The 27,455-nt window shown below is 44.1% G+C and overlaps 2 protein-coding genes across 7 annotated transcripts in view; one reads left to right on the top strand and one right to left on the bottom strand.

Annotated features, from left to right (window-relative positions):
- The window catches only part of CFAP57 (cilia and flagella associated protein 57), an 85,601-nt gene extending 59,332 nt beyond the window's left edge, over window positions 1-26,269 (top strand). For 4 of the 5 annotated variants that reach the window (XM_009001048.3, XM_017974620.4, XM_002750729.5 and 1 more), the window contains 5 exons: window positions 166-282; window positions 1,937-2,071; window positions 2,152-2,295; window positions 10,318-10,450; window positions 25,889-26,269. In XM_009001048.3, the coding sequence (XP_008999296.1) occupies window positions 166-282; window positions 1,937-2,071; window positions 2,152-2,295; window positions 10,318-10,450; window positions 25,889-26,103 (744 nt within the window). In that variant the 3' untranslated portion in view covers window positions 26,104-26,269. Of the gene's footprint in view, window positions 1-165; window positions 283-1,936; window positions 2,072-2,151; window positions 2,296-10,317; window positions 10,451-25,724; window positions 25,784-25,888 lie in introns of all 5 variants that reach the window. The other variant, XM_035251080.3, reaches the window with a different exon arrangement.
- Window positions 1-27,455, bottom strand: part of EBNA1BP2 (EBNA1 binding protein 2) — a 108,591-nt gene that overhangs the window by 67,792 nt on the left and 13,344 nt on the right. The gene's annotated exons all lie outside the window — the stretch shown is intronic.

Consider the following 27,455-nt stretch of genomic DNA (forward strand, 5'->3'; position numbering starts at 1 on the left):
GCTGTTAGGAAAGCAAGTAGAAGAAAGGTTTTGATCCAGGGGACGCAGAAGGGAGTGAGAAAAGAGACGCCTGGGAGTCGGGTAGCGTCCCCACAGAAAGAGTACAGTTCTCAGATAGAGTTTTCATTCTCTTTCTTCTTCCTGACTCTTCCCTTGTTCATACAGATGGAAGCTGAACTGGAGCATTTCCATAAGCAGAACACTCAACTGGAGCTGAACATCACAGAGTTGTGGCAGAAACTGAGAGCCACCAATCAGGAGATGCGCAGGGAGAGACAGAAGGTGTGAGGGTTTCAGAGTCTGCCAGTTCTTGGATTCGGGATCTGGCACCTGTCTGCAATGGGCAGCTGGCTTCCAAGAGACAGAGCCAGCCCACTGCGAGGATCTGTTTCCCATTTTAACTCACATTCTTTACTTGCTCCCAGCCCTGCCTGATTTCAGGCCCATGTAGATTTACATCATTGAGCCCATCTGAGACTATAAAATGACTTTGGGTAAGTGATCAAGGAGGTGGGAAGCCAGCGTGGTAGGAATATTCGTAGCATTTAGCTTCTTTGGCAGAGGAAAGTACGTGCTCAGAGAGGCAATTTGTCATCACTGGTTTAAGGCTTTGACTACCCAAAAATTGCTGAGGCCTAGGGAACCTCAAAGATCATCGATTCCCGTTTCTCTACGTTATAAATAAGAAAAATTAGGCCCACAAAATTGGGAGGTTAAGAAACTTCACCCAGCACCCACAACTAGGTAGTACACACAGAGCTGATAATGGAATCTAGGTTTTCTGGACATGGGCCAGGACATGGTTGTGCCCTCCCCTAGCAGAGACCACTCCCTTACATTTATTGAATAGGATTGGAACTTTCCGGCCAGGCACAGTGGCTCACGCCTGTAAGTAATCTCAGCACTTTGGGAGGCCGAGGCAGGTGGATCACGAGGTCAGGAGTTCGAGACCAGGCTGGCCAACATAGTGAAACCCTGTCTCTACTAAAAATACAAAAATTAACCGGGCGTGTGGCACTCACCTGTAGTCCTAGCTACTTGGGAGGCAGAGGCAGGAGAATTGCTTGAACCCAGGAGACGGAGGTTGCAGTGAGCCAAGATGGTGCCACTGCACTCCAGCCTGGGTGACAGAGTGAGACTCTGTCTAAAAGATTGGGACTTCCCCTCCTCTGCAGTAAGCATTAATTAACTTTGTAGTAGGTAACACTAGCAGCTGCAGGGCCATAAACATGAAGCGATACAGACCCTGCCCTTTCCATGCTGAAGAGGCCGATCGGGGATTTACGGCATGTGCATAATCGTTATATCAAGAGGTAGAAAACGACAGAATGTGTAGAAAGGGCCATGGGGAAAAGAAGAAAGGAGAGACTTTCTCCAGGTCAGGGTTGGGGAAGAGACAGGCAAAAGCATGATGAAGATGAAGAGGGGACGCTAGCCCAGGTGTGAGGATGAACCAGCCTGCCCATTCACAGCAGCACTCCTGGCCATCGGGAAGGGTACACCCTGGGTGAGCTAATGTGGGGGACATGGAAGCCCAGGCCAGGGATCTGCGAGAGAGAAATGATGCCACTCACCTTGGCTCTAAAGGGATATGGGTGGCCATGTGAGCCTCCTTTCATCGTTTAAGGCCTGTGGTCCTGAAAGGAATCCAGAGCCAATAAAGGAGCCCTATGTGGCCTCTTGAGGATGAAGCCCCATGTAGGCTGTTGAGGCCGGTGCCCAGCCAAGGGCAGGTACATAAGACTTTCAGTGTCTCCACCTGTTGGCCGTGTGCCTGTCTAGGTCTCTATGCCCAGTGCGGCCCCTGGCAGTCAGCTGTAAGTCCCAGATGAGGTGTCTCTTTTCCCTTTCTGGTCCATTAGCCTCTGCCTACAGCCCCTGCCCCTCCACCTGGTAGGTACCCCATAGCACCAGAAGGAAATGTCTCTGGTTGCAGGAGCGGGACTTGGAAGCGCTGGTCAAGAGGTTTAAGACAGACCTCCACGACTGCGTGGCCTATATTCAGGAGCCGCGGCTGCTGAAGGAGAAGGTCCGAGGTCTCTTTGAGAAGTACGTGCAGCGAGCAGACATGGTGAGCTCAGCCTCCCCTCCTGCCACGCCCTGCCCTCCCAGGGTCTCCTTCCCCTCGCTGACAGTCTCCTGGTCTGTCAGGTGGAGATCGCAGGGCTGAACACAGACCTGCAGCAGGAGTATTCCCGGCAGCGGGAGCACCTGGAGAGGAACCTGGCCACCCTCAAGAAGAAGGTGGTCAAGGAGGGCGAGCTGCACCGCACCGACTACGTCCGCATCATGCAGGTACCTGCGCTTTCCCTCCACCCCGGGTCCCAGACGAGAGATCCCATCAAGGCTCCCTCTGGGACCACCTGTCTTTAGGGCTCCCCAGGCATCTGGGCACCCAGTAGCTCCCCCTAGTCTTATTTTGACCCCTCTCCTCTGACCTCCCAGAGCTCATCCTTACTGTGACTGTGGCTGAGAGCTCACCTAGGAGGTTTGCTAGGCACTTCCGTGCTGCACCCTGCCCTCTGCCCCACCAATGCCCACCTCCCTTCCCCAGGCACCCCGTTCCTTTTTTCTACCCAACCTTTATCCAGAGCACACCTGTGTCCTGCCTCGCTCCTCTCGTCAGCGCTGGGCCCTCTAGACCCTCATCCACATCATCTTAGCTCTCCTGAGCACTCCCTTCTCTCTTCTGTTCCCAACTCTCATTTTGCCTGACTTGGTTTTGCTCTTTTATTCTGCTACTGGTATCTCCTGGCCCTGCCTCATCTGATTTCTCTGGTACCTCAGGTCCCTACCATTATCTCTTGGGTCCCAAGTTAGCCACACCCCCAGAGCTGGCCTCACTCTGATATAATACACGCCTCACACCCACCTCCCTGGATCCTTCATAGGCTCGGGTTCAGAGCACCTGACCGCATTACTGCCGCCTCCACCCAGGCACGTTATCAGGACTGCCAGTCGGGATTCTTCTGCCAGATTTCTGTTTGGCTATCAGTATTGTCTGAGGCAATTAATGTGCATTAGTATCAAAAGGGAACATCAGAATCGCATTTATAAAGCACGTACCTTTTTATGTTCACATTTCTTTAATGCCATAATTAAAATACTGGAATGAGAATAGGTGGCAGTTAGATTGAAACAAAGCAGTTCCCAGCTTGGCCAGTTCATGCACAGCTGGGCAGAGCACACTGTGATTCAGGCCAGGCCCAGGCATGGCTGATCTCATGACATCTTACAACCAGTCCCCGCTGAAAAGCAGCCAGGTCCATCTACCCATTGCCCTACTCCTGGGCCAGGAAAGCCGTCGGAGTCCCAGAGATAGAAGTGCTTCCAGCTGATGGAGCCCTGAGACACCAGCAGCCGCACACTGAGCCGCTGCTAAGGGCCTGGAGTGCAGCAAGCAGGAAGGGGAACCAGGGTGATGGCAGAAGCAGTTGTCAGCTGCTGACATCGCTGAGACCCCTCTGTGCCCTGTCACCAGAGCACAGGCCTGAGGGGTCCCACACGGACTGGGTCCCTCTCTCCATCCCAAGCAGCCAAAGCAAACATTGGTATAGGAGGAGGAGGACCACAGGCTAGCCAGAGGGTGCGAGTGTCAGCATGAGGCTGCTGGGCGGGCATCCTGTCTTGTTCTGCTTCCCCATACTCTGGAGGATGCTGGGCCAGCATGGGGTGGAAAGCAGAGGAGACCCAAGCAGGGCTCCTGCTCAGCCCTGCCACTCCGAGATGGCTGGCAGAGGGAGCCATCAACAAGCGAAGACCCTCTAAGAATGTTTTCTCCAGCAGTACTGTAATCTATGTGCTGGGGAGTCCCGTGGATCCAAACAAGTAACTCCAGCAACTGCAGGGAGCCCATGGGGCCCACGGCAAGGGGGTGTGGAAGTGGCAGGGGTGCAGGTCTCCGGGTCCCCACTCCTTCAACCAGAGACTGCTTGCTGATAACAGTGGGGCTCTTTTTATTGGCAAAAAGTTTGGAAGTGTTTTTTAAAAAACAAGTTTTCAAAACCACTATGCCAACCCTGGTTTACCTTGGCACTCTTTTGCCAGGAGACCTTGGGTAAAGTGCCTAACTGAAGGAACCACCCTCCCTCTCTGCAAAATAGGGAAGAAAACACCAACTTGAAGGGGGGATGTTTCTGCAAGATCGAATGGGATAACTATATAAGGCACTAGGTACTGGCCTGGTACAGAATAAGTAAATGCTCAAAAAGGCAATTTCCATCCTCATCGTCCAAGCAAAGGACCTATTCAAGAACCAAGGTAGAAATCCGGTGGGAGAGCCTAGGAGCCTGTCACGGGATGGGCCACAGGCACCTATGGACTGCAGGTGGCGGGGGTGGAGGGTGGATGGCATAACCGATTCCAGACCCTCAGCTGGTGGCCTTGGTGTGTGCTGGTCAGGAGCTGGCTGGACCTCATCTTCAGGTTGCCAGGGCCCTGGCACTTCAATCCAAAAAAGCTGAGGAAGGTCGTGGCAAACATGGCCTCTAAGAGTAACTCGTTAGAAAAGAACAGAAAATGAGGTCACTATCTCATTTGCATATTCAGACAGGAGCTCAGCCTCCCCACTCCATTCCTCAGCACACTGGCAGATATGAAAATAAGAGTTGCTATGAGATACAAACATCTAGGACACACATTTTATTCATTCAGTACACATTTTTTGAGGGCTTCTTGTGCAGCAAGCTCTCTGTCAGTCACGGAGAATTCTAAGATGAATGTGATAGTGTTCCCGCCCTTGAGGAGTTCATCATTGGGAACCTGGACCAGATACAACTCATTACTGCCCAGTTCATTGTATGCCGTGTGTGTGGGCTCATCCTGGAAATGGGGTTCAGTGATGCCTCAGGACTTATGGGAGGTTTCTGAGGGCAAAGGGAATTTGAGCCAGGCCTTGAAGGGTGAGTAGAGGGTCATCATGGAACAAGTGGGGGAAGAGCCTTCCAGGCCGAGGGAACGACCTGAGAAAAAGCAGAGAAGAGTGAGGCCTGTGGGGTGCTTGGAGACCCCGAGTCCAAGAGAAGAGAGAGCAGAAGAACCCATAGAAATGGCTGGTGGCTGAGGGTCATGTTGAAAAGGGCCTCCATGTCATGCCAAAAAGTACAGTTTGTCCTGTAAACAGGCTCCACCCGAGGTATCTTAGGTAGGGCTGTCTTTGTTTTGAAAAGACAAAACGCTCCATTGGCAGGGAGGGAAGACTGGTGGGGAAAGAGGCAGGTGACAGAAAAAATCCATTAGGAAATGACTGTCATGTCAAGGGTGATGAGAAGGACTTGGAAAGGGGAAAGCTGTGGTGTCCAAAGGCATTTCAGAGTAGGAACGACAACTAAAAATGTCAGGTTAGTCATGGGAGGGAGGTTGGAAGAACGGAGAAGGATTCCAGGATGGCTCATTTGTGCAGTTAGGCAGATGGTGAGCCCACTAACTGTGGGTTCCAGAAAGATGTCACTGATGCAAGGATTCCAAGTCCATGGAATAAATCTGTTGCCTGCTTTTTCCAGGCTGTGAGGTGCTGCCATATTCTAAAGGTATCGACTCAGGCCATGCCATTAGGGGGCGCTGTAGCCATTCCCTTCCCTTCTCTGCTCAGTACGGAGGTCGGAAACACCTGCCAGGCCCATCAGTCAGTTCCAAAGGCCAAAGGTGACTGCACTCCTCGGCAGAGCCCCTTTGCTTAAAAAGCTTTTTACATAAACAGCCTCACATCTCCCAAGATTTGGCACTGGTACCCCAGATCAGAGTTCCTCTGCAGCTGAATAGACCTGGGTGGGAGCCTGGAGGACTGGAGGCGCTTTGGGAGGCCAATTTGACCAGTGAGAGATCAGGAAGAGAAGGCTCAGCAAACCCATTGCCTTCACATTTTTAATTCACAAAGCCACCCAGAGCATTTTAATTCAGTTGACCTCAGTGTGACCTCGGGACCCCTCAGAACACCGGCCATCCCAGAAAACATTTTGCGGGAAGCCCAACACTTATGGGAGGGCCCTTCACCATCATACTATATGAAGTATTAGAATGGAGGTGACGTAAATGCAAGGGGGGAAAGCAGAGCCTGGAAAGCAGTAGCCATGGAGGAACAGGGCACTCTGGATGGAGGCTGTACCGCTGAGGTACGGCCTCAGTTTCCTCATGAGGCTGGTGTAAGGATGAACTGGGGGACTGTATGTGCGGTGCACTGTTTGATACACTGCAGTGATCCAGTCAACCCTTGCAATTGTGGTTACTCTTATTACTGTTAATGATCAAGCTCTTGCTGCCTTACATTCTGCTTGCTGCCTCCAGGCTCCAGGCCTGGAACACTTCTCTGTCTCCCCGGGAGCCCTCCTCACACTGGGTTGGGCCCCTGCTTCAACCTCTTATGGCAGCAGCTCTGCACTGAAACTGAGCGGGACCTCCCACGTCTGGCACAGTGAGCAGTGTAAGCTTTCAGGAACTGGTTCTTAGATGACTTTTCTTAAATGAGTAAGTGAACGAATGAATGAACAGAACAAGAGAGTCAAGCTGCACTGAGTGGTGGGCCTCAATCATACTCCAGCAAGGATCGAGCCCTGGAGACCCGTTTAGGTGAGGGAGCATCATGAGGATGTCAGAGGTTGGCAGGGGGGTGCTGGGAACCAGAAATCCCAATCACAGTGACAGGGCTGTAGAGGGTGGAGGGGTAGGGAGAAGCCAGGGCAGGGCTCCACTTTGGGCGGGCCTTTATAGCAGAACAGGGGAGAGCACTGAGAGCTGGTGACAGACCAGAAAGAAGCATGAACAGCAGAATCAGCTCAGACACAAAATCAACAGGACTCAGTGACAGAATGAATGGAGATGACCAAAAAGAGGAAGCAACTAAAGATGCAAACTGAGAGAACTTGAATTGTGCTTTCAGTTTCTAGTGCTTATTCTGATGATTGATGCATTATTTAATGAGGATCGGGAGAAGTGAAGCTTAGCGAAGCCTAATGAAAGGAGAAGTGGAGAGACACCTCAAGTGAGCAAGCTTGCCCCTGTGGCTCTAAGACCCTCCCTCCCTTCTGTTCTGGTCTCTTTCACTGGCCCTTACCCCTTGGCTTGTAACTTCCTTATTAGTAAGAATCTCATCTTACTCGATTTGGCATCCACTGCATTAGTTATTCATTTGCTCATCCATTTCACAGATGTTTACTGAGCACCTCTAACATGCAAGGCAGGGTCCAAGGTCTATAACTTGATAAATATGTATTGAATTGATCGTGTCATGATATAAAGTCTGCAAGGAGAAGGTCCATGGGAGGATCTAGCAGTTTTACCAGGCAGCATCTGGAAGGGGAATGTGGGAAATCCATCACTGTTACGAGAAAATTTGGGACTGTAATGTTCCCCACTTTTCCTCCCAAACTGGGGAGCCCAAAGAATGTTAAGTCCAGCTTGATGAGCAGATGAGTTTATTTAGGTCTTCCACGTGGGGCACTCCTGAGCAGCAGCGGGACAGCTGTAGAGATCTGCATTGCCTCACATCTCTAAGCTGCTTTTAAGCTAATTGCCTGGCTCTTTGCCTAGCGAAGATATTTGCCATGGGGCTGTTTTCCTTGGTAGGTTATCAGTTATCTTTCAGGATGTTTGGGTTATCATGGACACCTACTCCTCAGTTGAGCACTATGGTCTTGGCTAACTGCCTGGCCTTGAGGGTTAAGACAGTGAATATACACCATTAAGTAACCTGGTGGGGGACCCATCACACTGAGATCACCAAGGCCTGGGTTGGCTAAAAGGGTCAAACATTCAATGGAGAGAACATCTGACTCATAGAAACACAAGTACAAATGCTAGCATGGAGAATGAGGGGTTGACAGTGAGGACTGGGCATTTCATCCAAGAGAGAGAATTTCACTGCTATCCAGGAATACCTGAGGCTGGCTAATTCATAAGGAAAACAAGTTTATTTGGCTGACAGTTCTGCAGGCTGTATAGGAAGCATGGCACCAGCATTGCTTCTGGTCAAGAACTCAGAAAGCTTTTACTCATGATGAAAGGTGCAAGAGGAACAGGCACGTCACATGGCGAGAGAGGGAGCGGGAGAGGAGAAGGTGCCAGGTTCTTTTAAAGCAATTAGTTCTTGCATTAACGAATAGAACAAGCACTCCGAGGGAATCTGCTCCCATGACCCAAATACCTTCCTCTAGGCCCCACCTCCAACACTGGGGATCCGTTTTGAGCATGAGATTTTGAGGAGACAAATATCCAAACTGTATTGTAATGAATACTGAAATTAAGTAATATACTGGAAGTCTGAAGGTATAGATCTGTGCTTTAGATGAAGTATCTCTGGGGGAAAAGAATCTGTTGCAGTGTCTCTAGCTCGACCCCTGCTCCCTCTTGGGCTCCACAGGTACCTCCCCACAGCAGAGAACTGTTAGTCACAGATCAGGGAGAACAGTGCTTAAGACCATCCTGTTCAAGGCCAGGCGCAGTGGCTCATGCCTGTAATCCAGCACTTTGGGAGGCCAAGGCAGAGACAGATCATGAGGTCAGAAGTTCAAGACCAGCCTGGCCAGCAAGGTGAAACCCCGACTCTACTAAAAATACAAAAAAATTAGCTGGGCATGGTGGCAGGCACCTGTAATCCCAGCTACTCAGAAGGCTGAGGCAGGAGAATCACTTGAACCTGGGAGGCGGAGATTGCAGTGAGCCTAGATCACGCCATTGCACTCCAGCCTGGGCAACAGTGTGAGACTCCATCTCAAAAAAAAAAAGACCATCCTGTTCTCTGGGCTCAGACTCCATAGCTACCACTCCTGAGATAATGTCCCAAGTAGAAGCACAGTTTGTTCCTGGCACAGGTCCACTTTGTGTAGATTTGGCCTGCAGTTGCCTTTTCTGGTATGCAGACCGTCAAGGGCTTTGCAACTGAAAGTGTGGTCTGGCCTGCAGACCCGCAGCAGCATTTCTTAGGACTCCAGTGCAGGATTTCAGGGCCCATTCCAGACCTATGAGTCAGAGTGGCATCTAACAAGGTATTTAGGTGATGTATTTGTATGGTCATACACAAGGCACTACTGTGGACAAGTTGACTGCTGTGGCTGTGGGCTCTATGAGCAAAGTGGCCAGTCTCTTTGGGCCCTTAGGGATGGGCCTCCTCCTTGGGGTACTTGTGCTGGGTATGAAATGGAAGGCAGAGATTTGAGGTGTGGGGAAAGAGGAGAGAAGAGACTGTGTGGATCCTGCACCACCAGGCCTCCAGCAAGTCTCATCATCACTCCTGTCGACTCCCCTCCTCACTCTGCATTCCAGTGATGCAGAACTGCTGCAGTCTCCCCCACCCCCATCAGCTGTGTCATATCCTGTGCCTTTGCTCCTGCTGTTCTAGTTGTCTGAGACACCCTTTACCCTCTCTTTGGTGACTCCTTCAAGCCTCAGCCCAGGGGTCAATTCCTAGGAATCTACCCTGGTCATTCAGGCAGAACTAAGCATCTTTCCTCTAGGCCCTATCCTCCATCACAGCAAGGTGGCCACCACACTAAACTGCCCACTCCCCTCACTAAACTGTAAACTCCTCAAGAGCAGAAGCTAAGGTCTATTCTCTATACCCTAGAATCAACACAGTAGCTCCATAATACTGGATGACTACATTATAGATACTCAAAAAACATTTATTAGATGGATGGTTGAATGGATGGATGGATGGGTATTTTATTTGTCAAACACAAATAAAATAAGTGCATTCCCAATGGATGCAGCAGATATTAATTATCCATTTACTTTTCTGTTTTACTCACTAAACAACAGCATGCTGAGAGCAGACCATGTCCTATTCCTGTTTGCATTCCATGGACTTACCAGATAGCCTATAAATGTGGTTTCAGCAAATGAATGAAAAATGAGTAAAATATAGCACAGTGCTTATGAGCTCTGGAGCCACACTGTTGGGGTTGGACTCCTGGCTCTATCACTTGCTAGTTATGTAACTGAGCAAGTTGCATACCTCTCTCTGTTCCTCACTTTCCTCCTCTGTAAAATTGAGATTGTAATAAGAACCCAGCCACAGGGTTATTTTGATGCATTTAAACTCATATAAAAAGTGCTAAAAGCATTGTTGTTGCTGTTGACTTTGCAACAAGCATGGATGGATGGATGGGAATGGTGCTGAGTCCACCTGAAGGTAAGTTAGCTGGTTCCTTAACTGAACAATAGGCTGGAATAAAGGCTCAGGCCCCAATAGAGGATCCAGAGTTCTGGATACAGACCTAACCCTGCCCATTCCCCACCTACTCAGCCCCAGGAGGGCATGTGCTATGCCCACTAACCACTCATCCATCCACTCCACGCTCCCTCTCTCTTCCTTCTTTTCTGCAGGAAAATGTCTCTCTGATCACGGAAATCAATGAGCTCCGCAGGGAGCTGAAGTTCACTCGGTCCCAAGTCTATGACCTTGAAGCAGCTCTGAAACTGACCAAGAAAGTCCAACCACAAGAAGTTTCAGAGGGAGGTAATGTCACCAGTGGCCAGGGGAGATGGGCACTGGGATTAAGGAATGGATGGCAGCCGCAGGCAGGTCTCCCTTTGGCTTACTTCTGTATCAGGTCACATCTACATATGGCCCTCTGGGATCCTCTCCAGGCCACATGCCTACCATCTGAGGAATCTGTGAGGGCTTTCGCACATTCATATACACACAGATCCACAGTCCCCCAGCTGACATCCTTGAGGTTAGCTACAGTTCAGGATGTAGAATCTTTCAGATTGTAGAAAGTGAACACTTTATATAACATTCCCAGAGGGGTCTGGGGCAGTGCCCTGAAATCAAGCATTTTAGTTTTTCTGTAGTGACGTATGAATATTCACACTAAGCTTCCTGAATTTAAAAAAGCACTCCGTTTTTAGCTCTTCTTGCATTTTGGAATACTGAATAAGGGATTGTGAACCTGTACAATTAAAATGAAGACAAAAAGAAAGATGAGAAGCTATTTAAAGGGAGAGGGGAAATAATTACATAAATATTAAATGAGTCAGTTACTGCAATTATATCCTAAAGTTCCTCTAAATTTCTTTGACAGCCAAGGCAAAAAGAGAAACAAAAAAATATGACAGTTTATATCATTCTCATTGTATGGCAAAAGGGAGCTTTTTCTCTGGAGAAACAAACGTTTCCCTGACAATAAGTTCTCTGAGAAACTTACCACATGGATCCTTAGGAAAGGAATGTGGAGTAACAATGGGCGGCCTTTAATTATAGATGCAGGCTTTCAGGCCACAAAGAAGCATTTTTAAGTATCTACTGCTTATCTGGACAATCAGTAAAAACCAAGAGACTAAGGCATCTCTATGGCAAATTAAGCCAACATGGTTCAAGTTTTTGTTTTCTGGTGGTTTACATTCAGGAATAAAGATTAGAGGCTTGAACTGAAACATCCCATAGCTATGGATTGGGTGTCTGAAGTGTCAGTTGTCTCTTGCACTGTGGCCACATAAGATTATGATGGGGTAGGGTGGCTGAGAGGTACACAGGAAACTTGTACTATTTTTGCAACTTCTCGTTAGTCTTCAACTATATAACTACATATATTTAATTACAAAATTGAATACATATGCAAGAATATATATTTATATAATTTGCTTGTCTTGTGCATTTTTGGATAGGGTTGAAGTTGAGGTAAGAGTAAACCCTGAGTAGTACTTGAAATGGCAAAATAAGACCTACAGAGTTGATGGGAGAGCATAGCCTGTGTCATAAAGACTGAGATACTTGACTTCTCAGAGGTGAAACCATCTTCTCTTGAAAATTAAGCATAGATGTGAACAATTTCAAAACTTCTGTTTAAAATGTTTCAGGCCAGGCACTGTGACTCACAATTGTAATCCCAGCACTTTGGGAGGCCAAGGCAAGCAGAACACTTGTGCCCAGGAGTTCAAGACCAGCCTGGGTAACATGGTGAAACCCCATCTCTACAAAAAAATAGCTGTAGTCCCAGATACTTGGGAGGCTGAGATGGGAGGATTTTAGAATAAAATTGATGACCTGAGCCTGGGAAGTCAAGGCTGCTGTGAGCCATGATCATTTCACTGCGCTCCAGTCTGGATGACAGAGCAAGACCCTGTCTCAAAAACAAAAAACAGTTTTAAATATGTCCTGGTATCCTAACAAATATTCAGTTGAGACCTCCTCAGGATGCCATATGATATAGCCAGATACTTCATATTACTATCATGGAGATTTCCAGACATAAACAAAAATTGAGAGAGAAGTCTAATGAATTCCTGTGACCCCAGTCCCCAGCTTCAACAAATTTCAACTCCTGTCACTTGTGTTTCATCAGTGTATCCTGATCCCCACCCAGAAGCCAAAGTGGGGAACCTAGAAGAAATCTAATGTATCCCATAAAACCCTCAGAAGGCTCAGGAATGATCAGGAGCAGATATCTCTGTAGGTGGAAGTAAAGGTAGGGCTGAAAATAGAAAAAGTCTGTTTAAGAAGCTGTTAGATCCACCTACCATCCAACACAACAGCTAAAAACAGACGCACATCAAGTCCATCATCTTGAAATTTCAGAATATCAGGGTATAAGGAAAAAATAATGCTCCAGACTTCCAAAGGAGGTAAGGAAAGTTTTTATACAAAGGATCAAAAATCACAATTACAGGATACAAAATCAACACACACAAAAAAGTTGCAACTTTTATGTACTAACCATGTACTATCCAAAAAGGAAATTAAGAAAACAATTGCATTGGCGTGGTGGCTCACGCCTGTAATTCAAGCACTTTGGAAGCCAAGGCGGGTGGATCACCTGAGGTTGGGAGTTCAAGACCAGCCCGAGCAACATGGTGAAACCCTGTCTTTATAGAAAAAGAAAATAATAATAAATAATAATAATAATAAAGAAAACAATTGCATTTACAATTACATCAAAAAGATAAAATACTTGGAAATAAACTTAACCGAAAAGGCCAAAGACTGAAAACTACAAAACATTGCTGAAAGAAAATTAAATACGAATTAGTGGATTGGAAGACTTTTTGTTAATATGTCAATACTACCCAAAATGATCTGCAGATTCATCACAATCCCTATAAAAACCTCAATGGCTCTTTTGAAGAAACAGAAAAATCCATTCTAAAATTCATATGGAATCTCAAGGTACGCTGAATAGCCAAAACAATCTTGAAAAAGAACAAGGAGGTCTCATACTTTCTGATTTCATAACTTGCAGTGAAACTATAGCAATCAAAGCAGTGTGATACTGGCATAAAGACAGACATACAGACCAATGGAATCGAATATAGAGCCCAGATATAAACCCTCAAATATATGGTCAAGTGTTTGTCAACACAGGTACCAACACCATTTGGTGGGAAAAGGACAGTCTTCTCAACGAGTAGTGTTGGGAAAACTGGATATACACATACAAAAGAATTAAGATGGATCCTTACCTTACAGTATATACAACAGTTAACTCATAGTGAATCTAGGATTTAAACAGAAGAGCTAACACTATAAAACTCTTAGAGGAAAGGCTTCATAATGTTGGATTTGGCAATTATTTATTTGGTGAATGACACAAAAAACACAGGCAACAAAATAAAAAACAGATAAATTGGACTACATCAAAAGTTTAAAGTTTCAAGCATTAAAGACCATTATCAATAGCTGGACATGGTGGCACACACCTATTATCCCAGCTACTTGGGAGACTGAGGCAGGAGGATTGATTGAGCCCAGAAGTTTGAGGCCAGCCTGGGCAACATAGCAAGACCCCATCTCTTAAAAAACAGACACAAACATACACACTATCAACAGATTGGAAGGGTAACCCAGCAAATAGGAAAAAAATGTTTGCAAATCATATAGATAAAGGATTTATATCCAGGCTATATAAAAAACTACAACTGAACAACAACATTTTTTTTTTTTGAGATGGAATCTCCCTCTGTCGCCAGGCTGGAGTGCAGTGGCACAATCTCAGCTCACTGCAACCTCCACCTCCTGGGTTCAAGCAATTTTCCTGCCTCTCAGCCTCCCGAGTAGCTGGGACTATGGGCACGTGCCACCACACCCAGCTAATTTTTGTAATTTTAGTAGAGATGGGGTTTCACCATTTTGGCCAGAATGTTCTCGATCTCTTGACCTCATGATCCACCTGCCTTGGCTTCCTGAAGTGCTGGGATTACAGGCGTGAGCCACTGCACCCAGCCAACAAAAATTGTAAATGGGCAAATTACTTGAACAAACATTCCTCTAAAGAAAATTTGTAGATGGCCAATAAGTATATAAAAAGATTCTCAATATCAATAATCAGTAGGAAAATGTAAATCAAAATCACAATGAGATGCTACTTCTCACTCAGTATGGCTATTATAAAAAATAAAAACAGAAGACAGAATATAGCAAGTATAGGCAAAGATATAGAGAAATTGGAACCCTTGTGCACTGCTGGTGGGAATGTAAAATGGTACAGCTGCTATGGAAAATAATATGACAGTTCCTCAAAAAATTAAAAATAGAATCACCATATGATCCAGCAATTCCACTCCTGGATATATATGCAAAAGAACTGAAAGCCAGAAACTCAAAGATGTATGTGTAAATTTTTGTTCATAGCAGCATTATTCACAGTTGCTGAAAGATGAAAGCAGCCCAAGTGTCCATTGATAGATAAGAATAAACAAAAGGTGGCATATACATTCAATAAAATAGTATTTAGCCTTAAAAAGGAAGGAAATTCTGATACATGCTGCAACATGGCTGGACCTTGAAGACAGTATGCGAAATAAGCCAGCCACAAAAGGACAATATTGTATGATTCCATTTAAATAAAATGTCTAGAGTACTCAAGTTCATAGAAAGTAGACTGGTGGCTTCCAGGGGCTGGGGAGTAGAGAGGAATGGGAAGTAAGTGTTTAATGGGTGTACACACTTTTATTTGGACAAGATAAAAGGTTCTAGAAATGGATGGTGGTAATGGTTGTACAACAGTGTGGATGTACTTAAGGTTACAAAACTGTACACTTAGTAGAATGGTAAAATTTTGATATGTATATTTTACCACAATTTAAAAATATTTTTAATTTTAAAAATGATTGTATCATCTACCTATCTATCACCATGAAAAAAATGGTTTCTTCATTTAGCCTTTTGGCAGTAAAGGATCTGAAACTATCAAATGACAGCAAATCCCAATTTCATTAGACTTCTCAACAGTAGCTGCAAGTTAGAGAACAATGAACGTATATCTTTAATTTTCCAAGGTAAAATGATTTTCAATCCAAAATTCTATACCCAGGCAAACATTCAATCAAGGGAGAGGGTAGAATTAAGACATTTTTAGATATACAAGGGTCTCAATAAATTTACCTGCCATGCACTTTCTCAGGAAGCTACAAATGAATGCTCTTTGCCAAATAAAGGAAGTAAACCAAGAAGAAAGGCATAGGATTTAAATAAGACTCAAATAAGAGCAGGAAAAAGAATTCCTACAATGATGGTGAAGGCAGATAGCCAGATAATAGCTTTGCCATAGGCCTAGAGAGTAATCAGTCCAGACTGGGTAGGTCAAAGACACTTGGAGAAGATGAAATTGATATAATATCTAAGTATCTAATGGAAGAACATTTACACAACTGCCAAAGAGTTGATATTGAATTGGTGTTACCAAAATATCTGAGCTTTGGCCTAGGCCCTGCCACTACTCACTGCACAGAAAGCCAGTCACTGAGACAAGTATTGCCAAGGAAGAAGGCTTTAATCGGATGCTGCAGCTGAGGAGATGGAAGTTCAGTCTCAAATCTATCTCTCCAAATGACTAAAACTAGGGGTTTAAATAGCAGGGTAGAAATGTAACAATACGTTAGAAACAGAACTAGGGAGAGGCAAGGGGGCATCTGGTGCCCTGATCTGGTGAGTTTTGGTTTTTGATACTTTTTTTAAGAGAAGTGAAGGTCCTTTCTTGAGGAAGGAACTCAGATAAAACAAATACAAGTTTCAAGCTATAATAGCAGAAGGGTCAATTTCTGTGTTTATCCAAAAACAATGGTCTATGGGAGTACTGGGCCTACTGGGCTGGTTTCAGTACCCCCTTTCTATTTATCAGTTCCTCAATCATGAGGAATCTGGTTGTCGATCTTTCTGGCTGCTTCATGCCGAGGAGGGGTGTTGTAGGCAGCTCCACACCATGGGTGACCATATGGCCACTGAGGAATCAAAAGGTTAATCTAACATAGAGTTTTCTTTTAAAACAGTCTTTCTCTCTCCCGTCCCCCACTTCCACCAAAGACAAATCACAGCAGAACCAGTCTACCGCAAAATTAAGCTTCAGTCCCATGTACTTGGCTTGATTACCCACATAAAGTACAAGAATCATTGTCCATGGCCAGGCACGGCGGCTCAAGCCTGTAATCCCAGCACTTTGGGAGGCCGAGGCAGGTGGATCACGAGGTCAAGAGATCGAGACCATCCTGGTCAACATGGTGAAACCCTGTCTCTACTAAAAATATACAAAATTAGCTGGGCATGGTGGCGTGTGCCTGTAACCCCAGCTACTCCAGAGGCTGAGGCAGGAGAATTGCTTGAACCCAGGAGGCAGAGGTTGTGGTGAGCCGAGATCGCGCCATTGCACTCCAGCCTGGGTAACAAGAGTGAAACTCCATCTAAAAAAAAAAAACATTGTCCATATAGACTCTCCCAAATTGGCTTTGCCGGAGCATCTCGCAAGGCCATTTCAGTCAAAGCCCTGAGAAAATAACCAGTTCCTTCAATTATGTTCCATTACAAAAGAAAACATGGTTATTAACATACGCAAACAAACATATTGCCATGAATTAAGAGTATTCACAAATAGTTTACAGATTCTGGAGAAACTAGGAAGAAAGAGAACTACGACTTAAAATGTGTTATAAAAAGTATACTCAATACACTCAAAGTATATTCCAAAGCTATAAATAGCTCAAAAGAAGATTCTCCAGACTCTTAAAAATGAAACAAAAAGAATCAGCAATATTTCAAACAACAGAAGCCATAAAAAATTATTTATGTCCTCCATTAGTTCAGTCTATACAGTTACCTCCTGCAATGCTTCATACTGGGTTAGCAATCTTTTATGAACACATCAGCCTTTCAATTAGTGCCCTGAAAGTTTTCTCTAATCCAGTAGCACAATGTACAAAGTTATCCAAAACCTGCATTCAAGAGTCTTCTTCATGAACTCCTAACAGACAGGCCTTGGACTGTAGCTAATTATAAGTCACTTCTTTTTTTTTTTTATGAAAGATCAAAGCAAAACATCAATTGTAAATGACAAAAGTCTTAAGATAGCCATAGTGAACTAAAGAGTTGATAAGGTAATTTGGTTATTTCTTGTCGTACAACAATTTAACACAACAGTAATTACTGACAACATACACTAAGACATATCAGAATTGCAGGAATGTCATGGAATACATATTAACAACATATTTACATAAATATAACCCCAATAAAGTTAAATGCCACCTCACATTTGACAGTGCTTCTTGTATAATTCTAACGTAACAAAGAAGCCTAATATAGCTCTCTTGGACTTCAGGGAACCCAGTATCCAAAAAAAATTATTTTGATGTCGAGAAGACTGAATTTAGAACTTGAAATTTTGGTGCTGGAAAGTCTGCTAGATTTCAGAGGTTTAAGACACTTGTTATTGTCCAAGCACAGTGGTCCATGCCTATAATCCCAGCACTTTGGGAGGCCAAGGTGGGCAGATCACTGGAGGTCAGGAATTCAAGACCAGTCTGGCCAACATGGGGAAACCCTGTCTCTACTAAAAATATAAAACTTAGCAAGGTGTGGTGGCACACACCTGTAATCCTAGCTACTTGGGAGGCTGAGGTGGGAGAATTGCTTGAACCTGGAAGGTAGAGGTTACAGTGAGCCAAGATCATGCCATTGCACTCCAGCCTGGGCTACAGAGCAAGACTCTATCCAAAAAAAAAAAAACCAGATACTTGATATCTAAAAAAAAAAAAAAAAACACACACTTGATATCACAAAATAGGATTACAAGATACTATAAAATAGTGATTCTGGTAACTAAAATTATGACACAAAAACATTTACTCTTTGATAGAGAGGAAACAGTTTCCCAAACAAGAAGGCCTAATACTTAAGACAGCATGAGGCCAACTAAATCTGTCCCTTCCCCCTCTGTTTTCTCCCTTGCAGTTTACTCAAAAGGTAAACAAAATCTTTTATCTTTTAATATTTAAAAAAATCTTATTCAAAAGAGAAAATCAAACTTTTAATTCTGTATGGTGTATTACTAATGTTAAAGCTAGTTTTAATAAAATATTATAAACAAATCTATCCAATTTTAATCAGTTTGACCCTAAGGTAAGATTTCTATAAAGTTTTTATATGCTTTTCCAATTTTCTGTTAAAGAGCAGATCAATCCTCCAAGAAAACCCTGTTATTCCAACATATGAGCCCAGATGCTGGCCTTGCATCACTGTCCTTTTTATATTAACGTTTTATTTATAGAAAATATCTGAACTAATCTAATCCTCAAAATCAACCCTTACAGTTTCACACACCCACCTCTTCCGTGATAGTCCCTGAGCCTAGAGGGATTGAGTAATTTTAATTTCTGGCCCAGTGTCTCATGAAAGCCGTTCATTTTGAGTGTCACCTTCTTCCAAGTCTGAAGACAAGGATTCGACTGGTGTCAGTGCTCAAAATTTAGCAAGGATTGGTGCCTTCTTCAGACTGAAGAGTCAAAGCCCTGTAACTTTAACAGCACAAGGATTAGTTAATAGGATATTTATACTACAGAAAGTTTTATCATTCTCTCTAACATGTTACAATTCAAACTGTGTAATTTGGTGTTTAGGAGTTACTGCCTGCCCCACTTTAAACTACTGTATTAAAGTAGTTAGATTATTCATTGCATATGTCTAATTGCTAGTATTGTAGTGACAGAACTGTCACCAAGAGCATCAAAAATGTCATAAGCTGTATGTCAAACTTCTCAAACTAAGACAGCTAACGTTTTTCTCCATTATCGAAAAATGCTAAATGCAAATGTCAATTTTGGAAATTCAATATGAGAAATAATCTCCTTTCACTTATATACTATACAACAAGGACAAAGTAAGAACAAGCACAGAACAATTTCTTTTCAGCTGTTTTTGTTTTGTTTTATTTTTTTGATTGTTGTTTTTGGTTTGGGGGTTTTCTTGAGACAGGGTCCCACTGTGTAAACCAGGCTGGAGTGCAGTGGCGCAATCTCAGCTTACTACAACCTCTGCCTCCTAGGGTCAGGCAGTCCTCCCACCTCTGCCTCCCCAGTAGCTGGGCCTACCAGCTTACGCCAGCACACCTGGCTCATTTTTGTATTTTTTGTAGAGATAGGGCTTTGCCATATTGCCCAGGGTGGTCTCAAACTATTGGACTCAAGTGATTTGCTTGTCTAGGCCTCCCAAAGTGCTAGGATCACAAGATGTGAGCCACTGCATCTAGCCCTCTTTTCAGCTATTCTAAATGCACATCATCATACATTTCCCAGATTGGTTTGTAGACAACTGAGTAGGTAACTTTCGCCACCAAAATCTTCAGACTAGTGTTTGGGAGATTTGCAGTAATGCAAGCAATGCAGGCATGTATGTGAGATTTGACTCCACACTAAATCTGGCATCATGCTTAATTGTATTAAAAACCTGCACATACTTTGTTTTCGAATACACACATGAAGGACCATCAGTGATACACAGCTTGCGATTAAAAATCACTAGAAAGTCTCACCTTTTTTTATTACTACTTAATCCAAGTGAATGCCGCTTTAAATTAGTTTGAGAGAAATTCTTGTCAATATAATGTCCTTAAGGATAAGGCCAATGTTTCCTGAACATTAAAACTTTGTACACATATCACAGTTTTTCTTCATTAAAAGAAAAGATCTAAAACCAACCCAAACTGCTGATTCAAGTGACTCACACTAGAAACAAACACCACTCAGACAGTTCTACTCTCATCCACTCGCCCAGCAACACAATGTATAATGTACTATTTCTGCTCGGCACTTATACCAGCCTTCCAGTAGAAACTAAAGAACATGGATGGTTTTATACAAACGCATACACAAGCAAAACACAAAGGAAAACAAACAGCAAACAAATAAAAATTAGAAGCAAAACAAACAGGAAACCAACCCGAACATTTCCCCACTCAGTCTACTCTGGAGACTACCATGTTACCCAGAGCCCAAAAAAACCACGTGATCAATATTTTATTTCTGATAAGTCCACCAATGTCACCATACATCCTGGGCAATCAAGAAATTCGCTCTAGGCACATGACCAGTAAGTACTCCAGTGCCAGCACTCATGTGTAACAGCAAACATAGTGTGAAGCAGTGCAGGCAGGTATGTGAGATTTGGCTCCACCCTAAATCTGGCATCATGCTTAACTGTATTAAAAAAAAGTTACCGGGCCCGGCGCGGTGGCTCAGGCCTGTAATCCCAGCACTTTGGGAGGCCGAGGCGGGTGGATCACGAGGTCAGGAGATCGAGACCATCCTGGTTAAAATGGTGAAACCCTGTCTCTACAACAAAAAATTAGCTGGGCATGGTGGCGTGTGCCTGTAATCCCAGCTACTTGGGAAGCTGAGGCAGGAGAATTGCCTGAACCTGGGAGGCGGAGGTTGCGGTGAGCCGAGATCGCGCAATTGCACTCCAGCCTGGGTAACAAGAGCGAAACTCCGTCTCAAAAAAAAAAAAACAGTTACCAAACTGGCAATGCATGTCTTTACAATATATCTTATTTTACCTTCATCAAGACTAAGAACTTCATGAAAATGTTAGTTAGCCAGATTTCTCCAATTCCCTATCAGGTTTTAAAGAATATTTTCTTATCTAAAGTTTCTATTTCCTCTGTATGTGCAGAGAAAACAAAAAAATTCCTATGTATGACCTACACAGGCCATGCATCACATCCCTGGGCTTTCCATCCAGTCCCAGATTTTCTTCTTCATTTTTCTTTAAAGAACCAGTCATTTTACTGAGGACAAAAAACTCATCAGACAAAATTCTTTGTCATACGAATGTATTATCTTTTCTTTATAACCTTCCTTACCAAAAATATATCTTCATGTCCATAACTTTCTTCACATCTCTCTCCCCTACCTTGTTTCATAAACAACCATTTTTAAGTCCATAATTTGAATTAACATTTAGATAGCTTCTAAATTAGACAAAATTATTTTTTATCTCACTAATAACATATCCTTTGGCCCATTTTATATACAGAATTATAGGTTAACTATACTTCTTATCCTTAATAACCTTAAATTTTAGTGAAACCCTGAAAAGCAAGAAATCTTGAACTATCAGATATGAGCATTTTATAGAAGAAAACAATTCCACAACTTTTAGAAACATATGTCTCCATATCAAAACCTTTTCTTAATTGAAAATGACTCAGATAGCCAATGAACATCAAAAATGATTTTAAGATTTTAAATTGCACAAAAAAATTTACCTCAAATGTTTATCCCTTGATGTGTATACAGCTTCTTCATTTTAGATTACTTCTGAAAATGGAGGTATTAGGCACAATCATATAAAGTTAGTTATTTCCTTGTTAACCACTTTCTTCATAGCCAGTAAACATCAGGTGCTCACCTAAATAAGCGCCTCAAAGTTAAACACATAGGTATTTTTGCCAGTAACTAAGAAGATTCACCTAACATTAGTCTAATCTGTCAAAGAAGGCATACAAACCAAGATCATTAATAGCTTTATAACCTTCTGTGCCAAACACCGAAACCTCAAAATATCTAGCAAAGACATATATAAAAGCCAAGCAGAAATGTATTCTGACAATTCTGAAGACATCTCTATTTTCATTTTACCAATAATTTTAAAGCCAGCTTGTTTAGTAAAAGTTTACTTAAGTCACGTAAACTTGAAAATTGCTTGGACTTATTTACTTAATATATGAGAGCTCTTTTGCTTATAAGCCAATTTGGTAGACACAATATATAATAATGAGTGTTCATACAAATAAACACATCTAGACATGTAGACACACAAACAATTGAAAATCTAATAGCTTTTACCTTGGAACTCTAGCCATGAAATACCAATACAAGCTCACTGGTTTTACATGGTTATACTTTGTTTGCCTCAATAGTTAATCCAATGAAGGCTGTGAACCAAAATTTTAAGTAATGCAGTTTCCATGGCAGCTTGATTTTTAGAGGCCAAACCTCCACAGACTACAAAGAACACTGGGCTAAACAGCACCAAAGGAAAACATCACATATCAACCAGGCCCAACTTTGCCTAGAACAGCAAAAAAAGCCTGGGTACATGGGTACATGCAGCTCCATCCCACTTTCCCATTCAACAGCAAACTCCAGATTCCAAACAATATTGGGGCCAGACATTATTGCACAAGAATATCAAGTTGGCTGAATTCTGATTTCCCATGACTGTATCAAACACACACAATCACCAAAACTATCCAACTGCTGCAGCAAGAAACAAACCCCTAGAGTGTCCAAACTGAAACATTCAGGGTGCTTCCTCTCTCTACTGGTTGAGCCTGATCGACCTGCAAATGGAAATTCCTTAAGGAATTTACCAAATTGAGAGGAGCTGACCCCACCGTCTGGTACCCAGAAAAGATGCTCACTTGCCGGGACACAACACAGTTACAAACAAGTCCCCAAGAGTGTCCATACTGAAACAGTCAGAGTGCTTCCCTCTCAGTCAATTGGGCTTGTTCCACCTACAAATAGAAATTCCTTTAAAAATTTCCCAAATTGAGAGGAGCAGATCCTGCTGTCTGGACCCACAAAGAACACTCACCTATCTGGGTGCAAATGTTGAATTTCAAAGGCAGTTCTTCTAAGGCAATCAGGAACAAAGTTTGGTCTGGCTATGGCAGGGCCAGAGAGAGACGGAAAGTTACCACCAGTCATAATTGGGTGGGGAGCTACTTAGGAGGGCTTCTGAGACTCCCAGCCCACAGCAGCCAAGCTGCCACAAGCAAGACATTTCTGGTCAGGGAAACAAAATCTATTACTAAATCACCAGGGGTCTGGTCTAAGTCCTGCTGCTCACAGCACAGAAAGCCAATCACTGAGAGGACAAGTACTGCCGAGGAAGAAGGCTTTCATCAGGTGCTGCAGCCAAGGAGATGGGAGCTCAGAATCAAATCCATCTCCTTGACTGACTAAAACGGGTGGTTTATATAGCAGGGAAGAAATGTAACAATGGGTAAGAAAACAAGAACTAAGGAGGGACCAGGGGCCATCTGGTGCAATGATCTGGTGAGTTTCAGTTTGTTGACACTTTTTTTTTGAGGGGCATGAAGGTCCTTTCCTGAGGAAGAAACTCAGATAAAACAAATACAGTTTTCAAGCTTTGACAGCAGAAGGGTCAATTTCTATGCTTATTCAAAAATAACTGTCTATGGGACTATTGAGACAGTTTCATTGGCAATATGGACATAAGAAATTTGACAGATGAAAAAACAAAGCAATTATTAACTTTAAGGAACACAAATTATTGTATGGAAAAGAGAAATGAATTATTGTATACTACATGGCTCAACTGTCACCAGCAGTTATATAAATCATAATTAAATTCTGACTATTGATCTCAAAATTAGGAGGATGAAAGGATGGGAAGTATGTGGGGGTAGGGAGGGTGCTGAAGGAAAGCTAAATCCTCATCTTTCATAGATAGACATCAGTAGATAATGCCTAAAAATGATAAGTCAAAGAAGCAATGTAAGCACATTAATCAAAGCAGACTGTGGAAGTAGATATCAAAAGAATTAGCTAAAATAATTGAAACTGTTGCCTCTGAGGATTGAGAAATGGAGTGAAATATAGAACAAGAGATACTGTTATTTGTAATAAGCCTTAGAGGGTTGACTACAGTCATATATAACTTTGATAAATAAATTAAGAAAATATTAGGAAAAGCATGCTTTCCTTTCAGTTTTCTGTTACAGGCACATTCTTATTTTTCTTCCTTTGTGCATATGGGAAAACTGACAAAGATAATCTTTTTTAAAAGGAGTCAAAGCAAAATAGAATGAATTAGAAAACTAAAGGTCGACTAGAGCAGAAAGCTTACCTTGCATAAGAAGATAGATGAGAAAGTGTTTGTGTCACTCTTGACTCTGGATGAAGGAAAGAAAAATCTGAGACAATGTCTCTGCATGAGAATTTCTAACAAAAAGTCCCCACTCAGACAAGTTTTAGTCTAGAATTTGCATTCGATTTGTGCCTCAAGGCAATCTCAGCTGAAAATTTACCTTAGAAGGACCCCACAGTAGTAGTGCCCTTAGGCCCCAATCAGAAGCAATGCACATTTTCTCTGGAGGAGTAAAGTTTAAATACAGGCTTCGTGGTGGCTCATGCCTGTAATCCTAGCACTTTGGGAGGCCGAGGTGGGTGGATCACATGAGGTCAGGAGTTCAAGACCAGACTGGCCATCATGGTGAAACCCCATCTTTGCATAAAAAAAAAAAATACAGCCTTTAAAGAATTCCCATAGATAGTGTTCTGAGGAACATGAGCTCATAATCAAAAGTCCTAAATACTTGAGAAAATAAACCACCAGGAGTGAAAATCAACAAAAATGTCAAACTACAGAATAAAACCAACAAAGACTCATAGCTAGTACAATTATTAAAATAAGAAAATTTCATGTCTGATAAAATAAAAAAGGAATTTGAAAAATAAGACAAAAAAGCAAAAGTCTTCCAAAACTACACAGGCAAATTTGAAAAAGAACCAAATACTTCTAGAAATGAAAACTATTTTAATTAGAAGCTCAATGGACAGATTGAACAGTAGATTAGACACATCTGAAGGGGGAGTTTGTGAGCTAAAAGAATAAATTGCCCAGATTGCAGCCCAGAGAGATGAAGATATAGTAAAAGACAACGAGGATAGAGTGGGATAATGCAATGTATTGCTTAATTGAAGTTTGAGGAAGAAAGAGGAGAGGCAACATTACACTAAGGAACAGCCAAGAGTTTTTCCAGAATTGATGAAAGATGTCACTTATCAAATCCAGGAAGCCCAGTGGATCCCAAGGAGAGCGCACGGGACAGGAGGGCAAGGCAACTAGAAAACTGAGGGCACTGCTGGGAAGATGGAGGAAGAAACTCACTGGGGTCCCGCTGGCCAGAAAAGGGAGTGAATCTAAAATGAGCGGATTTGGTAGGCAATAAATGGAGTTGTCCAGGAAGAGGGGGTCTTGGTTCAGTCCATGTGTGTCACACATAGAGCAGTGACAGCGGATATGGTCAGAGAATGGAGGACAGTGCTAGAGTGAAAGGGGAGGGGAAGCCACAGGAGTGGGTGCAGGCATGGCATGGAGGCCAAGGTCACTAATGCTGCGAGCTTAGCCTTGTGGGACAAGGGTGAGCTGTGGACACTGCCATTCCCCAGCACCTGAGACAGGGAAGATGACTCGGGAGAAAGTCCTCAAGGACCAGTGAGTGGACACACCAGGAGGGGCAGCAAGGGATCTTTCTCCAGGAGCAGGGTTTTGCCCAGGGAGGAAGACTAGCAGTTCAGAAGCCAACATAGGTCAGCAGAAGAGTGCCACCCTGCCTAGGATGTGGGGAATAGGAGAAGGGGCAGCCTCTATGGGTGGGGACCTCCGTACAGGCAGATCTGGGGCTCAGGAGAGGGGCTGGGCTTGGGTAGTTCTCAGCATTCACCGCATCACTCTGAAGTATATCGCTTCATGTCTCCATCTCTCTCCACGACAGATGGACAAAATGGCTTGTCTCTGTACCTCTAGCATCTGGGATTGAGTGTCTGCTCCACAGTAGGTGCTCAATAAATGTTTGAGGAAGCAGAGGGAGGAGGGGAGGATCGGCTCTGTACCAGTGCAGTGGACAGGCCCACATGAGTCCTGCTCTGTCCCTCACAGAACCCAGCAAGGACATGCCCAGCAAGGCTCCCACCACGAGGTTAAATGAGCAAGAAGAAACTGGGAGGATCATCGAAATGCAGCGCCTAGAAATCCAGCGCCTCAGAGACCAGATCCAAGAGCAAGAGCAGGTCACAGGGTTCCATACCCTCACTGGAGTTCGGCTCCCTTCCCTCTCCAACTCGGAGGCAGACTTTGAGGTGAAGACCAACTGACCACCTCTGGTGAGCCATCTCCGGCCACAGCCAAAAGAAACATGGTGTGTCTGTTCCCCGGCCAGACTTGTGGTTAGAGTCTGTATGGTTCCTGCAGCACTGACCCCACCAACTCGTTCTCTTGCCCTGGGGAATTTGGGACACAGAATAAAGGTATTTGCCCACACCTTGTCTAACATCTGCTTAGCTGGGGGCCAAGGCCAGGAGAGGGAGACAAGGAAGCTTGAGGACTGGGGGCTCCAGCTCACCCAAAGCCACCTCTGCTTGTCCCTATGTGGGCATAGGACTCCCTGGCACTGAGAAAACCAACTGGACTTGGGGCTGGCTTCCTGCCATCCTTTCTTCCAGGTCTCAAGGATGGAGCTTCCTGCTGCTCCTCACCTGGACTCTCCTCTGCCAACTCAGTCAGGACCCAATTCTGCTCATTCCTGTCTCCTTCAGGAAATGCATCGAGGCAGTCTGAGGATTTTTTTATTTTTGTATTTTTTTTGAGATGGACTGTGTCACCCAGGCTGGAGTGCAATGGCATGGTCTCAGCTCACTGCAGCCTCTGCCTCCCAAGTTCAAGTGATTCTCCTTCCTCAGTCTCCTGAGTAGCTGGGATTACAGGTGTGCGCCACCACACCTGGCTAATTTTTGTATTTTTAGTAGAGACAGGGTTTCACCATGTTGGCCAGGCTAGTCTGGAACTCCTGACCTCAAGTGATCTACCCACCTTGGCCTCCCAAAATGCTGGGATTACAGACATGAGCCACCGTGCCCAGCCTCTGAGGATTTTTTTTTTTAATCTGTGTAAACAGGGAAAAGATGACAGTAAAATAACAGACATGGAAGTGTTGCAAGAATTCCCCAAAGTCTTACGCTATCTGCAGACCCTGTTCTTGGGACTGTAAGCAGAGCTCTGCCCTCATTTCTCTTGCCTCCATGTCATTCTAGACTCGTCATCTTTGTTCTGCAGGGTCCTGCTCTGCTCCTCCATTTCTGGGGTAGGAGGGGATGCACTCCTCCCTCTAGTTATTCCCCTCAGGCTCCATCCTGGGAGACCAGCCACACACAGGTACCAAGAGAGATAGCCTTTTATGCACTAAAGAGCAAAAGATTATAATCCAATGTCCTTGTCTTCTCCCATCTGCAGAGGCCAGACACCCCTCTAATACCCAAATAAGAAATGTTTAAGCCTACAGTCCCTGCTGGTCCCTGCTGGTCACCTCTGGCTCTCTGAAACCTGGCATTGTCCCATCTTCCCCCAATCACTTGACTGAAACTCTGGGCACTGCTCATGGGTTGACTTTCACAGAGAGAGCTGAGGCTTGGCAATCACATTTGGCAAGGTCTCCCAAAGGCTGGGGTAG

Source organism: Callithrix jacchus, chromosome 7, assembly GCF_049354715.1.
Source record: "Callithrix jacchus isolate 240 chromosome 7, calJac240_pri, whole genome shotgun sequence".
NCBI classification, from domain to species: Eukaryota; Metazoa; Chordata; class Mammalia; order Primates; family Cebidae; genus Callithrix; species Callithrix jacchus.